Source organism: Labeo rohita, chromosome 24 (genome assembly GCF_022985175.1).
Source record: "Labeo rohita strain BAU-BD-2019 chromosome 24, IGBB_LRoh.1.0, whole genome shotgun sequence".
NCBI lineage: Eukaryota > Metazoa > Chordata > Actinopteri > Cypriniformes > Cyprinidae > Labeo > Labeo rohita.
In genome coordinates this window covers 4,828,850-4,854,989 of record NC_066892.1, presented here as the reverse complement: position 1 = coordinate 4,854,989, position 26,140 = coordinate 4,828,850, and the positions used below count along the sequence as shown (strand labels likewise).

Sequence of the window (26,140 nt, the reverse complement as noted above, 5' to 3'; positions counted from 1 at the left end):
TCACTAAATAATGTATTAAAAAATAATTCATCAATTAATGATAATTAGATTATTAATATTTAAAGCTTTGAGAACGTTCCAAATTATTAAATCAATGTAGGAAAAAATATTAGTGTATTTTATCTTAATTGTAATTAATTAAATTTACGTTTAAGGTGTTTTATCATTTTAAATCCTAATGTAATTTTTATTGTTTTTTTTTAATAGAAAAAGTTCAAATTATTCCACAAGGACATCTAGTGGCCGTTGTGTAAATTGCAACAACAAATTAACATTGGCAAAGTTAGAATAGCAGTGTGCAAAATTAAATTAACAAACATTGAACAAACTCTAAAGACATGGAAAACACTGAGACAGATAGTCCACTTTTAATAAAATAACATTAAACGTGGACACTTGATAATACTTGTACAACATAATATTTTTATTTTTCTTTAGTACCATGCAAAATCACTGAAAAGTGCAATGGTTGGCAGCGGAGTGCGGATGCTGCTTTTTTGTTGTTGTTGTTGTTCTGGTATATAACTGTATGTCTGAGTAAACAGTGAGAACAATGAGAGCGCTGCAGTGTGACAGTAGCATATCAAAGAAAAACACATCAATGAAAGAGTCTGGAGATGGTCAAAGCCAAACCAGTCTTCCTTAACCCCGTCTACTGGAGACGGTCTTTACAAGGAATTCATATTCACCAACAAAATCAACCCAAGCATGAAAATTCTGTTCTAGATCAACATATCTTACACCAAAATATGCTTTTTCAAAAGGCATCTTGTCAGTTCTTGAACAACATAACAGCACATTCAGTAGTGTCAGATGCTGTCTCATAGATTCGCCTTGAAAATGTCTACTTTTTTGTTTCTTAACACATTTAAAACATTGTAAGTTGAATAATAGAGCATGGTAAATGTACTGTGTGCCCTTTGGAGTCACATAATATGTTTCACTGAATGTAAATCTCATGAAAAAAACATGCAATAGACTCTAAAATCCAAGGAAATTAACAAAAGAAGCATAAAAATGCAATATATTTTGGAATATACACTACCAGTCAAAAGTTTTTGAACAGTAAGATTTTTAATGTCCCCAAGCCTGCATTTATTTGATCTGGAGTACAGCAAAAACAGTAAAATTTTTGAAATATTTTTACTATTTAAAATAACTGTTTTCTATTTGAATATATTTTTTAATGTAATTTGTGTCTGTGATTTAATGCTGAATTTTTAGCATCATTACTCCAGTCACATGATCATTCAGAAATCATTCTAATATTCCGATTTGCTGCTCAAAAAAACATTATTATTATTATGTTGAAAACAGCTGAGTATAATTTTTTCGGGTTTCTTTGATGAATAGAAAGTTTAGAAGAACAGCGTTTATCTGAAACAGAAATCTTTTGTAACATTATAAATGTCTTTATCATCATTTTTGAACAATTTAAAGCATTCTTGCTAAATAAAAGTATTCATTTCTATTATTTCTTTCTGGTAGTGTATTAAATTTATATGTTTTATATTATTACAAGCTGTGCTTAACTGTCACAATGTCAGAAATAGTAATGGTCCTAAAAAAAGGGTTTATTTTCTCCATGCAAAACATATTGCATTTTTATTTTGGGGATTTGTTAAAAATAAAGTAAAAAAAAAAAATTAAATAAGACCTGGTGACAAATGAGATTTGCTTGTTTCTGCCCTGGTCTTATTGATTAAAATGCATGTCTTTAAAAATGAAATTGCAACAAAGTACACATACCTATCCATCTATTAAAATAAACCGAGTCTGATAAGCTAAGGCAGTGTATTTTGTGTATCAAACACTATGAGAAAATCTCAAATCCTTCCGCTCTCAAAGAGAAGCTGAAGCTACAACATAATCCTAATATTTCTATGCTTTAAAAGAGCATCGGGTCAGGCTATTCTGCTCTTAAATGTACAATAAAAGATGTCGTTTGTAAAGATAGCAGCTTCATTAAAGATCACCCCCACTTTACCCAACAGATATTTAAATACAGTACAGATACACACGGAAATAAACCAAATCGAACACGTTAACACCAAGGAACGGAAATAATCTCATAATCACTGGATTTATGGCACTGGCGGTGTTGTAGACAGTTCCATTATTTGTAGTTTCCAAAGTCGGTTCACAGTATTGTCTTAAAACATCTTGTAGATTCTAAAAATATATTTCTATATTTATAGATTGGGTTGTGTACCACAGTATTGTTGATGCTTTTCAGAAGTGTCGTATGTCCCAGCTCAGGTCTGGTTGCACAGTGCTTCAGAGTCACTCAGAGTCTCCCTGTGATGAGACGAAGCGACAAAAATTCATTTGAACCATCAAACGCTGTTGTCATCTGTCACAATGCTTTAGACGAATACGTACCATTGCTTAATAAAATGAAGCTATTCTTGTAAGGTCACCTGGAAGAAACAGAATTGAGAAGTTGAAAATTGCCTGATGTCCATAAATGCATGTGGTAAGGACTTTGCGGTAATAGTCGTGGCACGTTGCATGCAGCACCCGTGGCAATATTTGTACAGATGCACTGTTAAAATGAACATCATCTCAGCAGTCAAAAACAGGTGCCTGGAAGCAGCCTGGGGATATGTTCATTACGATAAAATGTCCATTTGGTTTAATGGATATTTCATTTCTATTTCGTCTAATTTCTATAGCAATTAAAAAGAAATAAAATTTGATATACGACGCAGTGCACTCGTGACACACCGCTGGCATATTTCCCAGAACATTCATCCAAAGTTTGCTGTTTAAAAATGGCTTTGGGGCACAAAACAATATGGATGTGAATACAGAAATGTAAGAGATACCAGTCAAAAGTTTTTGAACAGTAAGATTTTTAATGTTTTTTAAAGAAGTGTTTTCTGCTCCAAAGAACAGTAAAAACAGTACAATTTTGAAATGTTTTTACTATTTAAAACAAATGCTTTCTATCTGAATATATTTTTAAATGTAATTTATTTCTGTGATTTTAAAGCTGAATTTTTAGCATCATTACTCCACTCTTCATTTCCACATGATCCTTCAGAAATTATTTATTATTATTATTATTATTATTATTATCAATATTTCAAACATTTTTTTCAGGAGCCTTTGATGAATAGAAAGATCCAAAAATCAGCATTTATCTAAAATAAAAAGCTTTTATAAAATAATACACTATACCATTCAAAAGCTTAAAGTCAGTATAATTTTATTTATTATAATATAATATATAATTTTAAGATTTTTTTTTTTTTTTTTTTTTAGGGAAAGAAATTATAGAAATTAATACTTTTATATTCAAGGATGCTTTAAATGGATCAAAATTGATGATAAAGACATTTATAATGTTACCAAAAAATTTCCATTTCAGATAAATGCTGTTCTTCTGAACTTTTTATTCATCAAAGAAACCTGAAAAAATTCAACTCATCTGTTTTCAACATAATAATAATAATAATAATAATAATAGTTTTTTGAGCAGCAAATCAGAATATTAGAATTATTTCTGAAGGATCATGTGACTGGAGTAATGATGCTAAAAATTCAGCTTTGAAATCACAGGAATAAATGACAATTTAAAATATTTAAATATAAAACAGTTATTTTAAATAGTAAAAATATTTCAAAATTTTACTGTTTTTGCTGTACTTTGGATCGAATAAATGCAGGCTTGTTGAGCAGAAGGAAAAAAAACATTAAAAATGTTACTGTTCAAAAACTTTTGACTGGTAGTGTAAACCAATTGTTACATGCATGCATTATTATTTAAATTAAGTCAAAAATCATGTTTGAAGATTATTTGTTTTTTTTTAATGCATTAAAAATGCTCACCAAGGCTGCATTTATCTGATCAAAAATACTGTAAAACCAGTAATATTGTGAAATATTATTACAATTTAAAATGAACATCTGCGATTGCAATATATTGTAAAATGTAATTTATTTCTGTGATGCAAAGCTGAATTTTCAGCATCATTACTCCAGTCTTCAGTGTCACATGATCCTTCAGTGTCACATGATCCTTCAGAAATCATTATAATATGCTGATTTGCTGCTCAAGTAACATTTATTATTATTATCGATGTTGAAAACACTTCTGCTGCTTCATTGTTTTCAGTATTCTTTGATCTAATTCTCACTAAATTAAGATGCTGTCTAATATTGTTACTGTTTAACAGCATAATAATGCAAAGATTATGAATAAGAGTAAAACCATGACTAATGATGGTTAATAATTTGTATATTTCAACGTTTCACATGCAGAACTGTCTAACATTCAGACTGCTCTGGTGTTACTGCTCTGCATCACTGTTTTTGCTTTGAAATAATCTATAAAAAGGCCTCTGTATGTTTAAATATCTCACCAGGACATTCTTGTCCTGTTCCTGCGTGTGTCTGAGTCGTTCCTCCATCTTCAGCTCTCTGTTCAGCTGCTTTTCCAGATCATGTCCATAGAAATCCCCTGGCTCCAGCTTACCTGCTGCCCTATGAGACCAGAAACACTGTAAACATGTGCCCAGGAGATCTGAACAACACGTGATCTGCCTGTTAGCAGGTGGAAACACCAGGTGATTTAGTCTAGTTTTTGTTACCCTGATCTTGAAGCGCTCCTGGCATGGAGAACGTCTGACGTTGGGAATGTGAGGTCAGGGATGCTGCCTGTTTCACTCCCTGGCTCTGAACATTAAAATCATTAAAGGCAAAGTTTAAACATCAATGAATGACTTGTTCTATAATTATAATTTAATAACTGCATGAAATTCGACATTACCCGAGTTAAGCTCTTTCACCAATGAAGACATTGTGTTGGTTATGGAATCCGCAGCTACCAGGAGATCATTTCGTAAGTTCCTTCTGGAGCCTTTTAAAAAAAAGAAATCAAATTATTTGATATTATTTAATAACATTAAATGCGTTTTCAACATTGATAATAATAAGAAATATTTTTAAACAGCAAATCAACATATTATAATAATTTCTGAAGGATCATGTGACACTGAAGACTGGAGTGATGGTGCTGAAAATACAGCTTTGCGTCACAGAAATAAATTACATTTGAAAATATATTCAAATAGAAAACAGTTATTTTAAATGTAAATAATATTTCAGAATTTTACAATTTTTTACTGTATTTTTGAGTAAATAAATGCAGCCTTGGTGAGCATAAGAGACTTTAAAAAAAATATTTTTTAATAATTTTTTTTTAACAGGTGAATGTATGAAATTGTCATGAAAACACAAGAGGAACATGTTTGTTACCCTGAGCGAAGGCCTGCTGCACCTCTCCTCCCAAGCCCATGAGCGAGTCCTGAGGCGTCTGACTGGGCGTGGTATTGCCGGATGTTGATTGGACGGGCATTGGGATAGGTGTGGTATTGCCGGACACTGATTGGATGGATGTGTTGATGGTGTGGCTGGGGGAGGAGCGAGGGGAGGGGCCAGGGCCCTGGTTCTGGAAAACAAAAGCAGATGATCAGATTATACAAATGTAATGTTATACATACTTAAACCTGTGTTGTTATGGTTAATAAATCAAAAATTATTAAAAACCTTTTTATTAATTTAAATAAAGATTAAATATAAAATATATAAACATTAGATGAAACTTGAGCTGAAAAAAATTGAAGTTAAAAATACTTCAATAAAAATTAGAAATATACTAAAATAAATTCAAAACAAAATAGAAAGACAAAAGCACATAAAGTTATTAAAACTAAAATATATGAAAAGCCAAATAAAAATATTAATAATACTATAATAGCGTATAAAAACACTGAAATAACACTGAGTTAATCATAAAAAGAATCCACAATATTAATTGCCCATAGTGTCTGAATGACTAACAAAACATTAAATAAAATACATGAAGTCAAATATTTGTAAATAATGATTAGCAACTTATAAACAATAACAGACATTTTATAATGTCATTTAGCAGATAAATGGTCTATTGTTGGTTGTCTTAAAAATATTAGGGTAGGGGGGTTTTTTTGCACATTTTTATAGTACAAACAATGAGTTACACATCAAAATGTATTATTAATATTTATAAGGTTAAAAGTTTGTTCAAAAACTGACGAAGAAAAATTAGAGTACACTACTAGTCAAAAGATTTTTTATGTTTTTTAAAGAACTCTCTTCTGCTCACCAGCAAAACTAATTATATTGTGAAACATTTTTACTATTTAAAATAAATGTTTTCTATTTGAATATATTTTTAAATGAAATTTATTCCTGTGATCAAAGCTGAATTTTCAGCATCATTACTCCAGTCTTTAGTGTCACATGATCTTTCAGAAATCATTCGAATATGCTGATTTGCTATTTAAGAAACATTTTTATTATAATTAATATCAATATTTAAAACATTTAAGTAATTTTTTTCAGGATTCTTCGATGAATAGAAAGATCCAAAAATCTGCATTTATCAGAAATATAAAAAAGTTTTTGTAACATTATACACTATACTATTCAAAAACTTGGAAATCAGTATTTTTGGGAAAGAAATTATAGAAAATGATACTTTTATTTAGCAAGGATGCTTAAATTGACCAAAAGTGATGATAATGTTACAAATGATTTCTATTTCAGATAAATGCTGTTCTTCTGAACGTCCTATTCATTAAAGAAACCTGAAAAAATTCTACTCAGCTGTTTTCAACATCATAAAAATTCAGCTTTGAAATCACAAGAATAAAATATATTTTACAATATATTCAAATAGAAAACAGTTATTTTAAATAGTAAAAATATTTCAAAATTTTACAGTTTTTGCTGTACTTTGGATCAAATAAATGTAGGCTTGGTGACCAAAAGAGACTTCTTTTGAAAAAACATTAAAAATCTTACTGTTCAAAAACATTTGACTGGCAATGTAGGTAACTGACATGCCCAAATGTAGTCTGTCTGAACAACAGCATGCATTTATTTTTATTTGTGCAATGCTTAATGAACAAATGTAAGTTTAATATTAGCAGGAACAAACACACAACATACAGTTAATCTCAAGTCGACTGAAGCATATTAACACAGTACTGTTACAAGGCTCTGAAACTTACAGCTCTTTTTAGCTCTTCTTCCTGTAGATGGACCAGTTCAGCTCATTAACATTGAACTCTGCATGTCTACATTGTGAATTTAACTTTTTTAGATCATATCATAATCATTTGTTGTGTCTCTGTGATCATTTCTACCTTTAACAGAAGCATGAGCTGCTCTAGTTGGACCATGAGTTCTCGACGGCTCTCCTGAAGGGCCGACATCCTCTGCTCCAACTCCTCCTTCCTTTGCCTGAGACACAAACAGACGAGGAAAGCCACGCTGTTGTCAATACAACTTCGACATAAACCAAAAATGAATTGTGCAACCATAAACAGCATGATTTTTTACCCTATTTGCATGCACTATTTACCACATTTATTAAATAAATTATACAAATTAGGTAATGGTGTAAACACACCCACACAATCAGTGCTGAACACAATTTGCAGGGTGTAGAAGCAAGCAAAGCCTGGTTTATGGATGGTTTTAGGAATAAGATACATAATGCAATGCATAATACATAATAAAGTTATAAATTAGGGGTCGACTAATATGACTTTTTCAGGGCCGATGCCGTTTATTACAGATCAAGTAGGCCGATAACCGATATTTTGAACCGATATATATGTCTGGTGTAAAAATAAAAATTAAAGTCAAAATTAAGAATAAAAAGGGCTCTGGCAAAATCTTTCTTTAAATGCTTTTAAATTATTTTATTGGCAAATCAGTTTTAAAAAAAACGGAACCATAAAATTGCTTAATATCGGTGCCAATAATTGGCCACAATTACAAATGGTTAGTGAGTTCACCCAATATATTTGTATAATATGCTTTCTACTTTAAGGAAATTACTAATAGCAGGTGCATAAAAATATATAATATATAAAAATGACATAAAATAAAATATATAAAAATTAATATAAAAAACATAAACTAAATTTAAAAATAGTAAAATAAAAAAAATTATATAAATAAAAAAAAAAATTTATATATATATCTATACATATATATATATATATATATATATATAAAATGAAAAATTCTTCCCTGGGAACCATATTCTATAATTTAGGTTTTATTTACAGGTAAAATCTAATTTCTATAAATGTAATTATGTTTTTTAATTATTTTGTAATTATGTTTGTTATGAAATAGTAACAAAAACACATTTAGAAACCAAAACTTGCTGAAAATTTACCATAGTTCTTCTCTGGGAATCATATTCTTAACGGTGTTATTTGCATCAGATTATCAATAACAGGTGATATGTAATTTTCTAATTTCTAATATGTAATTATGTTTTTTTATTATGAAAATAGAAATAAAAACTTATTTAGAAACCAAAGCTGGTGCATAAGGATATAAAAATAAAAATTTGCCATAGTTCTTGCCCGGGAATCATATTTTTAACTGTGGTATTTGCAGTAGACTATCAGTAACAGGTAAAATAAAGAGAAAATAGTAATAAAAATACATTTAGAAACCAAAACTGCCACACAAAGTCCTTCACTATTATATTATTTATGAATCTAGAACTAAAATATCATGTTACTACAATTAATATCACTAAAGTAAAACCACAGTAAACTTTCTGAATTGAAGGTCTAGAGATTATTTAAATATCCACGCTTAGCTCAGTTCACCATTCAAATCTGAACTTTTCATGTCCACAAGCAGGAAGGAGTCTTAGTGTTGCAAATTGCTTTTAAAGTGCTTTCACTCATTCATGAGAAGAGCCGTGATCAGGTTACACTCACTTTCAATACCGTCTATCTCGTAACCATCAGCGTCTGTTGTTCACCACTTCCGATCAGGTTTCGGGTCTGATTCATTCTGTACGCTCTGTGTGTGTGTGTAGGTTTGTACCTGAGCAGTCGCAGTTCAGCCAGTAACGTTGGGTTTTGTTGGCTTTTGTCTAACGGAGGCTGGGAAGCTTCTTCATGTTGTTGTCTCAGGCGTTGGATCTCTTGCAAAATCTCCCTGCAAACACACAATTTATTCATTTTAAGAACGCAAATTCAAAATCACAGTGCAATGCTAAAGCAAACAAACTCAAACTCACTTGTTCTTGTTCTCGAGCTCAGCGATAAGTTGTCGTTGCTGTTTATTGGAGTCTAGACAGAGAGAGATGTCCGCTGGGACTCTGGTCTTCTGTTAACAGTTGTCAGGTTGTGTATAAAGTTAATGAGTTGTTTACATGACTTTATTTGCATATATTAATAATAATTAAAGATGAAGTGCGTAATTTCTGTGGAACCACAATTGCGAAAATAATGATGGGTTTCCCAAACAATCCAATTGCCTATTACATTAATATATTCATGGAAAGGAAAAAAATACAACTCATCTTTTCTAATTTCATTTATAGCAGTTTAGAAAAATTATGGCATTAATATTCAATAATAGAATGTTTCTTTAAGCAAGCGTTCTGATTGGCTGTCTTACCGCTGCAGCTCCATCAGCAGCCAATCGGGAGGCGTAACGAGCAATGAGGAAGTGCTCATCATCTTGGTTTTTACAGCTCTCCTGAAAACTGTCAATCATGGAAAAAGGGGTGGAGTTTAGTCATCTTTAGATACTGGTTTAGAATGACACTTACTGTACTGTAACATATACATATTATATATAGCATTATATATAGCAATATATTAGTAGCCTATGCAAAGCTCAAGCAGAGATAGTAAACAAAATAGGGGTTCAATCATTCAGCTCTAACCTTCATATATATATATATAGAGAGAGAGAGAGAGAGAGAGAGAGAGAGAGAGAGAGAGAGAGAGAGAGAGCAGTTTAGAGCTACAAAACAAGACTTTGTTGTGTGTTTTCAAGAAAAAAAATAATTTTGTACTTTTGTATGAACTGTATTATTCTTTAAATATGCAGATAAGAAGTTCTTTCAAGTCACGAAAAAACCCTTTATCAATCAAAGTAACAATTTCAGTGAAATTAGCCACCAATACTATACAAACAACATAAATGGTAGAATTTCCAGCACACAAAAACACATTTCAGGATCTAAGCAAAGCATGAAGGCCACAGAGCCCCAGTTTCCTAAAAAAGCACTGTAAGGTTAGGAGCAAAGGCGGGGATAATCTCAATATTAGACATCTTCGCTGGGAAACACAACCATAGCTAAGGGTGTTTTCTAATAGGAAAACATGAAACATGTAGCCATTTAGAGATAAAGGCGACACTGAGATCCACTATCATAATCATTTTAAAAGTCCATGTTTAAAGACTGGTTGTCAAGCCAAATATAGATAATTTATTGTGTATTTTCTGTTCGTGCATATCAAATTGACAAAAAGTCTTGCCAAAAATGACACACACTTCTACACAAAATTCACACACACACAACCCACTAAGTTTAATACTATTTGAATAATGGATTGGAACAAAATATTTTTTAAACGTAAGAGTTTGGGATGGATCCATTTAAGTTGGGAGTATTTATTCAATAAGCGACGGATGCTATTAATAGCTCTCATTTCAAACTACTGTGTGCATACATCTGGTGCAATCGAGCGCTACAGTGAACAGCACTTTTTTCAGCAGCTCTGGTTATTGATGTATTTTTTTTGGATGCATTTTCTCCATAGGCACATAAAAATCCATAAGCCCAGCCAATACGCTCTGAAAAGAATCATAGCACTGCAACATGTGAATGCATCACAAAAAACCTAAAATTGTGAAAAAGTATATATAAATATAGTAATGCATTTTATGACTTCAAGTATTCCATGGGAATTAAATCTATAATCTTGGTGTTGCTAACACCACTATCTACTTGCATTGAATGATATTTTGAATAACATAATTAAAATAAAAAAAGACAGTAAGATATAAATACATTATAAGTCAATAAATATAAAACAATGGTTTTATGCATTTATAAAACTTAAGTGGTATAACAGCACCTACTCTGATTGGTGAATTATAGATAATGTAGGATTATGGGTAATGTAGTTCTTCACTGGGAATTCAGCAATTAAATGGGCCATTCCATAGAATCTTTTTTAAAGACTGAATCTAGTAATACACATCTATTCAAAATCTGTACTTGTCCAACTTGTCCGTCTAAGTTCTCAGTTGAGAAGAGAGGGGCGGGGCGAGCAGAGCTCATTTGCATTTAAAGCAACCTCGACCAGAATGGGATGATTTTTGCAGAGCTTATTTTGGCAAGGTAAAAAGGGTGTTGTTTTACACTACCATTGAGAACCAAAGTATATTATAGACTTTTCATTAAGACCCTGAAGAATCATATCAACTTGTGGAAAATGGGCATCCGATGACCCCTTTAACAATTTTTAAGTGGAAAATGCATTATTTTTTTCTCAGTCCTGTTACCAAAACTCTTATGTCTTTCAAAAAGCATGTTTAAAAATATTTCAACAAATTCCTTTATTTTCATTTTCCCCTCAGGAAGGTGTTTATTTTAAAGAAATTGTTGGTTTCATGGTCTAAACTATCTACACACGGTGTGTTTTCTAAAATATACAAACCCATGTTTTAATTTTAAAGGCGATTCAAACCTCAAGCTTATCAGTTTTCTATGATGCAGTTTATTAAACAATAGGATAAATGATGGAACAAACTTAATTTAAAAAATAGTGGTTTAACTTAACTATATATATTATAAACTATTTTGGAAAAGGAATGAAACTGGGTAACCGGAATGAGTATCCCTTATATTATTATATAGGTTTGACCACAAATGTGAGGTGTTAATACCCTCACTGATATAGTGAAGGGTGTTGAACACTGACACGTGAGCTGACCTCACTGCTAAAAAAGGCCAAATCATGTTTCTTTTTAAATCTAGTGGTCTGCAGAGGTTAGGGTTATGTTTATGGGTAGGAGGACGGGTTATGAGATAAGATATAAATAATGAAAAATAATAAATATTAAATTAAAATTTATATTAAAAATAATAAACTTAACTAATGCCTTTTCAGTGTTTCTGTGGATATTATTTTCTTACAGCGCAGCTCAAACTCAAATGCCATTCCTTGTATGAGTCTAATACATAATTGCCTCAGGACAAAAATTTCAAGTACTTTTACTGTCATACTTTCAGGAATGTAATATAAAACATCAATGCAGGAACAACCAAGGGCAAAAACTTTGTCTCAGTATGGACAGAAGGCAAAAACATTGAAAAAAAAGATTTAAGATTTAAATGTATTTAGATTAATATGGATGTAGCCTAATATTTACATTAATAAATCAGATGACCCTGCTCAGTCCTGTTACTATTACTCAATTACTATATATAAGTATAGGATTTATGAGTATATGAGTAACAGGAGCGAAAGTAATAGGATTGATATTTTAGGATAAAAATGAGCAAATACATATAACAGTCACATGCTATATTATAGTGCATACTAATATTATGAGGATACTCAGCAAACTGTAGTGATTTACCACAAATTTAAACAAGTAACATCTAAGAAATAATTTACGTAACCGGACAGTATAGTTATATTGATACTCCCAGCCACCATTACAAAATCATCAAATATACAGAAAAGAAAATGTGACCACATGCTTTGGGTCATTTCATGGCCTTCAGGAGATCCAGATGTTGCAATATCCAGTTTTTTTCCAGTTTTTAGCAGGAGGAATGTGTTAGGGTAACAGGAGTGAAAACCTGGGGACACAACTAAAATTTGTATTTTATCAAAAATATCATAGATTTATTTTGAAATAAATGTATTTAAAGCACATATGGGATATAAAGATACACAAAAATGCAAAAAAAAAAAAAAAATTAAACATTATATTATATGTTAAAATGTAGTGTTTGACACTGGGGACATATACAAATGCTACATTTTAATTTTTTTAGGTTTTTTAATTTTTATTTTTAGATCGCAATCTATAGAAGCATATTTTATCACTGTACAACCTCAGAGCTCACGGTAGTTCTGAAGTGAAAGGTTAATACATTAGCACTAAAAGTCAGTATCTCTATGGGGAAATGAAGGGCAGTTTTCCTTCCGGACTGCTGCGCTCTGTGGCAGTGAAATGTAATATGTTCAACACAGAGTAAATACACTGCTCAAACACAACAAAAGCCTAGCCAGTTAGCAAGCTGCAAACATAAGACAGCACTGTGGCCAGAACAGTCACCATCCCACATCTGGTGTCCTTTCTAAAATGGAAAAATTATACACATTTCAACTGTGGAAAACCTTCCATTGTTTCCTCAAATGATAGTTTGACATTAACAATGTTGCACTGAATTCTGGGTATTACCAGACTGACATGGTGACCTTTGAGCTCTAAAAACAGATTAGGAAGAAAACTGCCACAACAACCTCAGCACTGACCATGAACGGTCCTTTCGGAGGAGATTCACATAAAGTCCGATAAGTATGTGCTCGTCAGCGAGCCTATCCGCGATATCGAGGCTGTACTGAACCCTGAAACCATGTTTCAGAAACACAGATGAGATGAAAAAGTAATGAAGTCTAAAAAAAACATCACCTTACAATTACACTACACAATTATGCATTATTTGAATGCATTTGTAATGCAGAATGCAAATAGATTTTAGAGCTGATGACATATTTAAAGAAACAGTCCACCCAAAAATGAACATTTGCTCAAAATGTGCTCACCCTCAGGCCATCCTGGATGTAGATGAGTTTGTTACTTCATCAGAAGAGATTTGGAGAAATGTAGCATTAAATAACTGCAGTGAATGGGTGCCGTCAATCCAAACAGCTAGATTTGTTTCTTACAAACATTTCACAAGATGTTCATTGTTGGACTGGAGTCGTGTGGATTATTGTGATGTTTTTATCAGCTGTTTGGACTCTCATTCTGACGGCACCCATTCACTGCAGAGGATCCATTGGTGAACAAGTGATATAATGCTAAATTTCTCCAAATTTGATGAAGAAACAATCTCATTTATATCTTGGATGGCCTGAGGGTAAGCATATTTTCAGCTAATTTTTATTTTTGCGTGAACTATTCTTTTAACTTGATTTAAATGCAATATAGTTGTGTGGGACGAAAGTACAATCCTTTTAATATGCCATACATGGACAAAGGACATATTCTCAATTTCTTTTGTCTAAACAAATGACAGTCAGGTACAAAACAGCACGACACGTTAAACGGGCTGTACTTCAATCCCTCACAGCCTTGATTTTATTTGCATCTACTCAAAACAGTCCCATGTAACCCATTACAAGATGATCTTAGTTTCTTATTATTCCTTTACACACTTGTTGTGCTTACAAGAGATAGTAGTGACATTATTTCAGCCAGGTTGACTTACCCTTTCCCTTTTAAAAGATCTGGGGTCGTCCGGGAAAACAGCTTCATTTGCTTCGTCTCGTCATGAGCACCTCTTTTTACCCCCAAAATTAGACATAATAAAATAAATTAATGAGCATTACGTACACTTGCACAAACATGTTTAATAAACACCGTAAAAGGGATCAGAACGTGTTATTTTAGTATAATTTATATACTATTACAATATTTATTAATATTTTGAATTAGCTTTCATTTTTGTAATTTTAGTTTTCATTTTTTTAGTGCTTTTGTAATTACTATTTTGATTTAGCTTTAATTTTAATTTAAATTTCAGTACTTTCATTTAAATTTATTTCAGTTAGTTACCAAGAAAACATTTCTAATTTTAATTTTAGCAAAGTATAACATTTATAATTTAATCTATTTGTGACCCTGGACCACAAAACCAGTCATAAGGGTCTTTTGAAATTGTGATTTATACATCATTTGAAAGCTGAATGATGAATAGGACAATATTTGGCAGAGATACAACTATTTGAAGATCTGGAATGGTGCAAAAAATCTACATATTGAGAAAATCACCTTTAAAGTTGTCCAAATGAAGTTAGCAATGCATATTACTAATCAAAAATTAAGTTTTGATATATTTACGGTAGGAAATGTACAAAATATCTCCATGGAACATGATTTTTGGCATAAAAGAAAATAATTTTGACGCATACAATGTATTTTTGGCTATTGCTACAAATATACCCGTGCTACTTAAGACTGGTTTTGTGGCCCAGGGTCACATTTCAGCTTTATTTAACAAAATAATAGTTTTAATTTTAGTTTAATAGCAGCCTGTCTGACTAAACATACAAATAAAAGCAACAAAGCCTTCATGAGGAGAGGTGAGGATGAATACTTTAAGCTCATTTTTATGCTTGTAAACACACTCCTGTTGAAAGTAATAAACTCACGTTTTGCTGGAGTAAGGGTTTCCTGAGGAAGGCATGGAGTGAGAGAGCATGTATTCATTTCCACTTGTCACAGGTCTGGGAGGCCTGGAGGAAATGCAAAAAATATCTTAGGAGTTGTGATAAAAATGTGTCAGTGTGTCTGTCTGCATAGTGTCAAACATATCAGTGTCTCTATGCTTAGTTCTTCTCCATCAAACTATTGTGAAATCATATAATATATGAGGATATTTGACTCTTAGTTTCATTGCACTTACCATGTGTCCCTGTTTCGCAGCATAAAAGCAAAAAACACAAGGCAATGTTAGCATGCACAATTTATGTTACATTCAGCGTAATACATTCATTCACACTACAGAGGATTATTCGAGCAAAATACGTTGGATATTGTCATGTCTGAGTTTACATACACAACATGAGTGAGGTTGAGCGGTTTCTCAGGTGTATCGGTGAACATCGGGTAAGGAGGCTCTCGACTGGAGGCACAACTCAGAGATTTACTGAGAGCGTCCGACAACTTCTTAGCTGGAGATTTCTGGAGAAAAATAAACGACTGTTCTGAACCAAAAAAAAAAAAATATCCGCAAGAATACATTTTCTTTGCTCTTTTTAAATAAATGTAAATGTTTATGTAGAAATATTCACAGAATATCATAAGAGAGATTATTTACATGTAGAGGTCTTAAAGGTACAGTAATGAATAATAAACATTTAAGTCTAATAGTCAGAGACAGGGTGGAAAATGGTCATATAAAAAAAAAAATTGGTAAATATATATATTTTTTTTTTTGTATGTTTCATTTGTGTGTAAGATTGAAATTGGTAAGATTTTTTAAATTAAATTAATACTTTTATTCAGCAAGGATACATAATATTGCTCAAAAGTGAGAGACATTTATGTTACACAAGATTTCTATTTCTAGTAAATGCTGTTCTTTTGAACTTTCTATTATCAGAAAATTTAAAAAAAAAAAAAAAAAGTTTTACGGTTTTTCTTCCTTTCAAACATTAATAATAATTAGAAATCCTTCTTGTGGAGCAAATCAGCAAATTATAATGATTTCTAAAGGATCATGTGATACTGAAGACTAGAGTAATGATGCTGAAAATTCAGTTTTGCATCACAGAAATAAATTACATTTTAAAATATATTCAGATAGAAAACAGTTTTATATTATTCAGAAATAATATTTCACAATTTGACTGTTTTTGCTGTATTTTTGACCAAATAAATGCATTTGATATTTTTAGAGAAGAAAAGTTAATGCTATCAAAGTGGCAAATTCAATGCTCTGAGTTAAAATTAGACTGGTGTCACAACATTTAGTACAAAGTCATAAAGTGATTTGACTGTGATATCTGGCATTCACTGTCAAAGGCTAAAGGCTGTTTGGATGACAGGACTCATGCCGTCACTGACACTTACTCACAGTCACGTTCCCACATGGCTGTTTACCTACCCATGACATGTACTCCTTCATCTGGTGCTGGTTGCTATGGCTGCCCGAGGCATGGCCCCTCCAGAAACACTCTTGGCAGAGTTGGTAATTATCGCATTGTTGGCACCGGTAACGGAATCCCATCATGCTCTGGCTGTGGCAGTAGGAGCACTCCACAGGATGGAAGACTAGAGAAGAGACGTGAAAATCAAATCAACACTACTAATTGAACACTGTCACAATATTTGTCATTCATTTAAGTTATGAATGGCTGAAGCCATATGTATGGTTTGCCACAAAAATGAAATAAACATGCTTAAAACGCACCGTTCTCAACATTTGCCAGTCGATGCATCAGCGGTAACCAAACCAGACACTGAGGAGGAGGATCTGACATGAATGTGTCGAGAAACACATTGAGCGAGACCTTTTTCTGAGGAAGGACAGCAGTTAGTAAACAAATGAGTCAATGAAAACCATGTGCGTACAAGAGAAAAGCAGGGTTTTATTTCTAAAGAAATTGTGAATGGGGCTTGCTGTAGGGTGCAAGGACGCAGCTGCTAGGGTGTTCTGTCTGCTGCTCACTAATTTTTTGCCTACTAGGTGTCAACCGATTATCGGCACCGATGTTAAGCATTTTTATGGTTATAAGTATTGGTTATTTTCAAAACTGATTTGCTGAAGTTTTTTTTAATTTTTACACCAGACATATATATCGGTTCAAAATATCTGTTATCAGTCTACTTGATCTGTAATAATCAGTGTCAGCAATGGCCCTGAAAACACATTTCAGTTCACCTTTAATATATATATTGGCCTGGTAAATTACCGGCAGCGATATTAAGCATTTCTTTATGGTTATCGGTATTGGTAATTTTCAAAAGCAATTTGGCGATAAGATAATTTAAAAGCATTTAAAGAAAGGTTTTGTCAGAGCCCTTGTTATTCTTAATTTTGACATTAATTTTCATTTTTACACCAGACATATCTTTTTTTTACGCCAGACATATCTATAAAACATCGGTTATCCATCTACTTGATCTGTAATAATTGGCATCGGCCCTGAAAAACACATATCAGTCAACCTCTAATAAATATAGGCTGACATACATATATATATATATATATATATATATATATATAGGCCTGGTCGATTATCGGCACTGATATTATTCATTTTTATAGTTATCGGTATCGGTCATTTTTAAAACCGAATTTGCCGATAAAATAATTTAAAAGATTTTAAAGATTTAATTTAATTTTTACACCAGACATGTATATCGGTTCAAATAATCGGTATTGGCATCGGCCCTGAAAAACACACGATCCTTCAGAAATCATTCTGATATGCTGATTTGATTCTCAAAAGCATTTTTGTTATTATCAAAGAAGAAGTTGTGCTGCTTCGTATTTTTGTGCAAACCATGAGACACTTTGCTTTGATGAATATAAAGTTCAAAAGACAGGATTTATTTGAAATAGAAATCTTTTGTAACATTATAAATGTCTTTACTGTTACTTTTGATCAATTTAATGCTTCCTTATTGAAGAAAAGTATTCATTTCTAAAACAAAAATTCATACTGACCCCAAACTTTTGAGCAGTTGTGTCTGATAGCTTTAATAAGTAATAGCACATCTTGAATGCATGATGATATGATGTATGACGACACAACTTTATGCATAAAATTACATGAAATTATTTCAAAAAATCATCACAAACCTCTTGTGGAAAGCAAGTTCTTGTGGACTGCTCTGTGTACCCAAAAGATGGTCCCTCAAAAACCGTCATGGGCAGTTTCAGCACTTCTCTTAGGAACTGGTCAAACTGTGAATATATCATCACTCCGTTTGGGTCTGATATCTGTGAAAATACATCTTAAGGAGAAAAAAGACAAGTATCAGGTGCAATCAGTTTCATTTTTTAAAAGAAACTATGTTAGATCCAGTAATAATTCAAAGCATTTTACAGGCAGGTAGAATGATTTTTGAAGGATCATGTGACACTAGAGTAATGATGCTGAAAATTCAGCTTTGCATCACAGAAATAAAATATATTCAAATAGAAAACAAGTCATTTAAAATGTAATAATATTTCACAATATTACTGTTTGTACCGTAATTTTGATCATATAAATGCAGCTTTGATGTGCAGAAGAGACTTCTGTCAACATTCTTTAAAAATTTTCCCAACCCCAAACTTTTGAACAGTTGTATAGTCTAAAGTTTCATTACTAAGAATGATTTGCCAGAAATGAGGCAAAAGATTTAACTACACTGACAAGGTCATGAGAGGCGAATATGCCTCATGGTTAGAAGTGACTTTCAAGTAATGACAGCTGCTCTGACCTTTAAAATGATGATAGAATGATTAATCGAGTCCATTCACTTAAGCGTCCATTAATCAGCATCAAACCATTGAACACACATCAGTTCAAAGGCAAATCCAAAGTGAAACTTACATCTCAGTTTGTCCAAAATCTTCCCTCCACAGAGGGCAGCCAGGGCCATCTTCACCACAAAAACCGAGAGCTTTCCCACACCTTCCCTAAAAATACACAATCATCAACTCATACATTTAAATGGTCACATATTAAAAGTGAAATGTAAAGCAATTCTTTCTACTCTTACAGAAATGTCCTACTATATGTCAAACATCGAGACAATGGGTTTCTTACGGGTCGTAGGCAGCTAACAGGAAGTTGAGGAGGTACGAGATGGACTGGTCCACATTGATCTGGTGGGTTGTGGGCAAGCGCTTGTTCAGCTGGTAAAAGATGGTGGACAGTATTGCTTGCAAATGTGACACTGTGAACTCTGTGTTGAGGTCCATGGAGTTGAGTCTGTTTTCCCGGAAAACCTCGATAATATTCCAGATATCCACCAAATGCACTGCAAGAAGCAAAAAACAAAAAAAATATAATTTCTGGAACTGCATTATTTCCTAAGCTTAGTTTTAGTTACATTTTTTGAATGTGCATTCTAAAAGCTCTTACTAAAGTTAAAATAAGGTAAAACACCCTCCTACTTACAATTGCACCTCTTCTGAATGAATCTCAGCTTGCATGCTGTCCTGTATGTGGACAATCTGATAGAGTCCAGATCTAGTGCACCTGTGAGATGAAAACATTGCATCTAATAAACATACATGGCAAAACAAACAGCTTAAATCAGCCTAAGGTTTAGAATGGCCCAGCTGGTCTCCCAGTCTGGTCAATCTGGTGTTTAGTTGGCTTCAGCCAGTGGTCAAAAGTCCAAAACCCCACTAAAACCAGCAAAACAGACCAGACTACATAGCTTGGAAGTTGGAAGATCAGCTACTCACCTTAGGCTGTTTTTTTTCTAAATCTATTTATAGAACTGTTAACATGACTACACTTGGTAAGATTTTTTTATGTGTCTCACCAAGGCTGCTTTTATTTGAACAAAAAATACAATAAAATTAGCAATATTATGAAATATTATTACAATTTAAAATAGCTGTTTTCTATCTGAATATATTTTTAAAAAATTAAAAAATTAATTAAATTAATAATAATGTTTAAAGGAGAAGTCCACTTCCAAAATAAAGATTCACATATAATGTACTCATCCATATAATGTTGTCATCCAAGATGTTCATGTCTTAAAGAAATTATGTTTTTTTTCTGAATTTTTTTTCTTCAAAAAACATAATTTCTTTACAACTGAAGAAAGAAAGACATGAACATATTGGATGACAAGAGGGTGAGTACATCATAAGTGAATCTTTGTTTTGGAAGTGGACTTCTTTAATATTATCATAGCTTGAGTATGTAGTAAAAATACATACGCATTTCAGCAAACAGTTGTCTTCTGTCTGCCATGGCGCTGCTGTTGCGGCCTGACTCTTCAATCATTCTGCGAAACATCACACACAGAAAACAAAAGGACAGTGTGACAGGCGTCCCACAGCTGTGAAGGCAAACTGGGCTGCAAATAAACCTTTTGAAGAATTAATCTTCAGATTTGCACAAAGTTAATTAACTATTATTGTGGGTAAAACAACATTTAACATCAAAACATCAGTGCAAATTTTATAAGGCCTATATAGTCCTCAGAATAAAAGTAAAAACACACAGCAAAATACACAAACTATTCACATTGCATCTGCCTAATTTGGTTTGCTTCTAACAAATGACGGATGAATTTTGCAACAAAAGAGTGAGTTTGATTGAACACACAACCTTTGACGTCAACAACAAAAGATACGGGGGTTTCTCCTCCCTTGTAAAAGTTGATAAAACTATTTACACTGTTTTCCTAACTACACACAATTATATTGTATTTACCATTGCGATCCTGCTGTTTGCAACTCTACCAGGACAGACCTGTGACCTAAAAAGACACGTTCACTGATGTAATTCATGTGTTTATCTCCCTTTCTTCTTCCACAGAGACCTTTTGTTATGATTCACATTACAGACAGTAACAGAGATTTTGGACTCCACTTGTGACCTTGATTAAAAATAACATTTAAAAGATCACTGGCTTGTGACATTCAGTACAATACTGTCTTATTTTACTGAAGAAACAGCAGCTGTGTCATCTAGTATAACAAATATGCAGAGCTAAAATGAATTATACCAAAATTAAATTCTCTAATAAGAGAGTCTTGATTTTGCAAATGTACAGCAGCAAAAAAAGTACCATGGCACTGCCAAGTTTTTGGTCATGGTACAATGATAATTCCTTGAAATGCTTTCAAATACTTCATGTGAGTATGCATATGATAAATAGGGCAATTACTCAGTATAATGGTATATATAAAAAGCATCATACACTGGGGAAACAAATGGTATAGGAACAATTTTCACTCAGAAATTGCTAGTAAACAATTGCAACATGTAAAATTTTGTATTTTCCTTCACAAAATCATTCTAATATGCTGATTTGGTGCTCAAAAATCATGCATTATAAATGTCATTACTGTCACTTAGATCAATTTACTGCATCTTTGCTAAATAAAATAATTAATTTCTTAAAAAAAAAAAAATCTTACCATTAATGATAAAACAGTAGCATGTATACTGTACATACAACCACACTTAGTTTTAATAATGTAACAAATGTCTTAGTAAATTGTTTTTTACCATCATAAACTTAAATTATATGTGCTAAGAATGACTGCATTTCATAAAAAATGACAAAAATTGCTTTTATTTTGCTCTGGACCTGGATTAAACCATAAGAGAAATGTGAAGTTGATCTACTAAAGAAGTTAAACTCCCTCCTTCACAAAGCTTTTAATGCTCAATTAACTTTAAGGAATGTTTAATCACAATCCCGGAGATCCAAGAGTTCAGCACAACACGGGGACAAAGCACTACACATCCAGCCATCGATATCAAATTCACCTGCGGATGTGAAAAATATTCAGAATGCACTGCAAAAAAATGAATCCATCAGTAATATGACACTAATATCCCCTATTGAACTCAAATCAGAGATAAACAAGCTGCCACAGTGTAATTAAGCTTAATTTAGTGTTTTGGTTCAGTGTTTCAACACCACATCTATCATGTTAAACCAAATGGAAGAGAAACAAACTACTTCAATAAAAAAAAAGGAAAAAACAAAGCAGATACCCTTCGGAAAGCACCATGGTCCTCTTCTTGCTTATTTACGAGCGACCACAGCGTGTCCACAACTTTTAATAATGCTTTCCGTCAGCTCGAAACACAACAAAAGCAGCCCATAGAGCTCTTGGCAGCCGACTGAAATAAGAACCCGTCAGGATCCAGCATGTGTCGACTCTATCTTTAACTTCCAATGAGCGAGACTCACATTCTTGTTGGGCTTAGACTGCTGGTTCAGATCTGGTTGCAAGTTTGTATGGTCTCCTAACCCTAGGCCTGGTACCGTATGAAGGGCCTGTGGAGTTGTTTGCAGTTTAAAGACTCTCTGTGTGAAATTATTAGGCAAAATGATGAGGCCACGCAAGAATGGCTCGCTAGAGAGGACTGTAATTCAAGCCCTCTAATGGGACATTTCTAGAGAGATCCCATATTTCACAGAGTCAGTCTTCTAATCTTTTTCTCTCTCTCTCTCTTTCTTCTTTTATTGTGGCTCTGGGATCTCCAGGCCTATAAATATCCTTTTGGACAGTCGGTGGCATCCAGGCATTTTGAGCCCGACTCCAGTTTTTGTCACTCTCTATGGGTGATTTATTTAGTACGGCAGGTCGAATGAAAAACATAAAATTGTGCTTTTTGATTTGCCTCACCCTTGAAATCGGCTGGCATATAAGATGTACAGATCTGACCTGGAGGACAAAGTCATGTTCTACATAAAGCAGCTGTTCGAAGTATCTTCACCGAGTAATTAGCACTGGATTACTCGCATTAAACTGTCTGTGGGAGTAACTGATAGCAGCTAATGCTATTGCATTTTTCCAAAACCACATAATGCATCTATTTGAGAAACATCATTGCTAGATAACAGACAAAACTGACATTAGTGTAGGTTGTAATGGAATATATATCTAATTTATTTTTCAATCTTATATTACTTATTATATATGTGAATTATTATTTTATATATATATATATATATATATATATGTCTATATCTATATCTATATCTATCTATCGATATATATATATATATATATATATATATATATATATAAGACGTCGACCGTTTTTCAGGGCCGATGTCAATATCGATTATTACAGATCAAGTAGGCCGATAACCAATATTTTGAACCGATTTATATGTCTGGTGTAAAAATGTCAAAATTAAGAACAACAAGGGGTCTGACAAAAGCTTTCTTTAAATGCTTTTAAATTATTTTATTGGCAAAACGGTTTTGAAAATGACAGATCGACCAGGCCAATATATATATTAGAGGTCGACCGATATGTGTTTTTCAGGGCCGATGTCAAAACCGATTATTACAGATATTTTGAACCGATATATATGTCTGGTGTAAAATGAAAATTGATGTGAATATTAAGAATAACACAGGCTCTGAAAAAAAACTTTCTTTAAATGCTTTTAAATAATTTTAGCAGCAGTTGGTTTTGAAAATGACAGATACCAATAATCATAAAAATGTTTAATATCGGTGGAGATAATCGACTAGGCCAATGTACATATTAGAGGTTGACCGATATGAGTTCAGGGCCGATACCGATACCGATACCGATTATTACAAATCAAGCAGACCAATAACCAATATTTTGAACTGATATATGTGTCTGGAGTAAAAATTAAGATTGGTGTCAAAATTAAGAATAACGAGGGCTTCGATGAAAAATTTCTTTAAATGGTTTTCAATTATTTTATCAGCAAATCGGTTTTGAAAATGACTGATACCGATAACAATAAAATTTTTAATATCGGCACCAGTAATCAACTAGGCCGATATCAGGGCCGAAGTCGATACCGATTATTACAAATCAAGTAGACCGATAACCAATATTTTAAACTGATATGTGTATTTGGGGTAAAAAATTAAAATTGGTGTCAAAATTAAGAATAAACAAGGGCTCTGACAAAAATATTCATTAAATGCTTTAAATCATTTTTTTGGTTTTGAAAATGACAGATACCAATAACAATAAAAATGTTTAATATCGGTGCCGATAATCAACCAGGCCGATATTAATATTAGAGGTCGACCAATATGTGTTTTTCAGGGCCAATGCTGATACCAATTATTACAGATCAAACAGACTGATAACTGATATTTTAAACTGATATATATGGTGTAAAAATAAAAATGAATGTCAAAATTAGGAGTAACGGGGGCTCTGACATTAAAATTTATTTAAATGCTTTTAAATTATTTTATTGGCACATCGGTTTTAAAAATGACAAATACCGATAATCATAAAAATGTTTCATATCAACGCAGATAATCGGCCATTCCAAAATATATATTAGAGGTCGACCAATATGTGTTTTTCAGGGCCAATGCTGATAAAGATTTTTACAGATCAAGTAGACCGATAACTGATATTTTGAACTGATATATATCTGTGTAAAAATAAAAATTTCTTAAAATGCTTTTGAATTATTTTACCAGCATATCAGTTTTGAAAATGTCCAATACCAATAACCATTAAAATTCCTAATATCAGTTCTGATAATAGGTTAACCCCTAATATATATGCAACAATAAAAAAGCAACTACATTTATAGTAGTACATACACACTTATGGTGTCACAGGAAAATCACGTTTTTTCCATTATTTATGCATTAATTGTATATGGTGTTTATAACAATATTAGCACATTTTAATATCTGAATTAAAAGAGATTTAATTTAATATTGCACATTTAGTCCTGTCTCGGGTTGCTGTGAAAGCTGTGAATTGGATTCCATGAGAACTCTATCTGCAGCAAAGTGAACCATTACTCAAGCTAACTGCTTTTTCCACCAATCAGACACAGTAACTGCCCGTATGCTACTCTGATTGTCATGGTACCACCATGAAGCAGCACAGAACTCTGGGTAAAGTCTCACAGGCCATTCAGATTGTGATTTACATGGAGGCGTTTACATGAAAGTCTTTCTAATGTTGTCTTCTCAGTTCTCACTCATCTCTGTTTGTTTTATGTGCCTAATTAGATGAATTAAGATAATGATGCACTTCAAAAACAACATGCAGTCTATTTTCATACCATTATATGGCATAGCAAATAACTTTTATGAACACAGATTGATTTTCTGTGCATGCAGAACCTAATATGACCTATTTTCCAAATGTCTTACTATACACAACAGACAAAATGCTAGCAATGTTTGTTTACAATGTAAAAGCAATATGTAAGATGGGTATTTACTGACCTAGGGAAATTTTATCAGATAAAACACTAAACCAACACATGCAAAATTCTTAACCAAACGCATGTAATTATATAAACAGATTATGCATGGAGAAATAAGCAGAATTTATAAATACTTATATTATCAAAATTAATAAGGTTAAATATCATAGTTCTGGCATTGCATACGATGATTTAGGACATGATTTAGGTCTGTTCCAGAAACACACTATTAATATCATACTTGTAAAATCTGCATCATGCCTGTTTTAGTAGTAGACTGTGTAGCGTTCACAATGAAGCTCTATGAGAGGCGTCTGTGCACTTGCTACTCACCAAACGCCTGTCATCGCCAAAACGGGTTTCAATTCAGCTCCTCTGCGTTCGCTGAAGCCCATCTGCGCAAAAACGACGCACTTTATCGACGACAGTTTCGGCGTTTTAATACAAAAGTCTGTTTTCGTTCGCATTAGATTCGCAGAGAGCGCCGCGGATCTCAGACCTCTGCTGCTCATTTGCTTTGATGTGACGTAATGCGCCTCTCGCGATGACGTAATGCGGAATCTCTCCACTCTACCCAGCCATCGGTGCTCTGCGGAAATATTAATAAATATTAGTAAAATTAAAGAGG

The 26,140-nt window shown here is 32.7% G+C and overlaps 1 protein-coding gene across 5 annotated transcripts; it reads right to left on the bottom strand.

The window, feature by feature from the left end:
* Nucleotides 1-400: 400 nt before the first annotated feature.
* dtna (dystrobrevin, alpha) lies at nucleotides 401-26,029 on the bottom strand. 5 transcript variants are annotated; one of them, XM_051098398.1, is made up of 24 exons: nucleotides 22,323-22,426; nucleotides 21,027-21,072; nucleotides 20,528-20,595; nucleotides 19,749-19,829; nucleotides 19,395-19,608; nucleotides 19,179-19,264; nucleotides 18,440-18,594; nucleotides 17,045-17,150; nucleotides 16,739-16,905; nucleotides 15,689-15,813; nucleotides 15,282-15,365; nucleotides 14,339-14,410; nucleotides 13,380-13,472; nucleotides 9,490-9,577; nucleotides 9,107-9,195; nucleotides 8,911-9,024; nucleotides 7,197-7,293; nucleotides 7,062-7,082; nucleotides 5,263-5,455; nucleotides 4,775-4,864; nucleotides 4,596-4,680; nucleotides 4,368-4,488; nucleotides 2,383-2,420; nucleotides 401-2,298 (listed from the first exon to the last, which is right to left on the bottom strand). In XM_051098398.1, the coding sequence occupies exons 3-23, from the start codon at nucleotides 20,592-20,594 to the stop codon at nucleotides 2,403-2,405; spliced, it is 2,166 nt and encodes a 721-aa protein (XP_050954355.1). In that variant the 5' UTR covers nucleotide 20,595; nucleotides 21,027-21,072; nucleotides 22,323-22,426; the 3' UTR covers nucleotides 401-2,298; nucleotides 2,383-2,402. The 5 variants fall into 5 exon arrangements, with proteins under 5 accessions (XP_050954355.1, XP_050954354.1, XP_050954353.1 ...); XM_051098397.1 differs by lacking the exons at nucleotides 21,027-21,072; nucleotides 22,323-22,426 and adding an exon at nucleotides 25,846-26,029; XM_051098396.1 differs by lacking the exon at nucleotides 21,027-21,072 and having other exon boundaries at nucleotides 22,323-22,438.
* Between the last annotated feature and the right edge of the window lie 111 nt (nucleotides 26,030-26,140).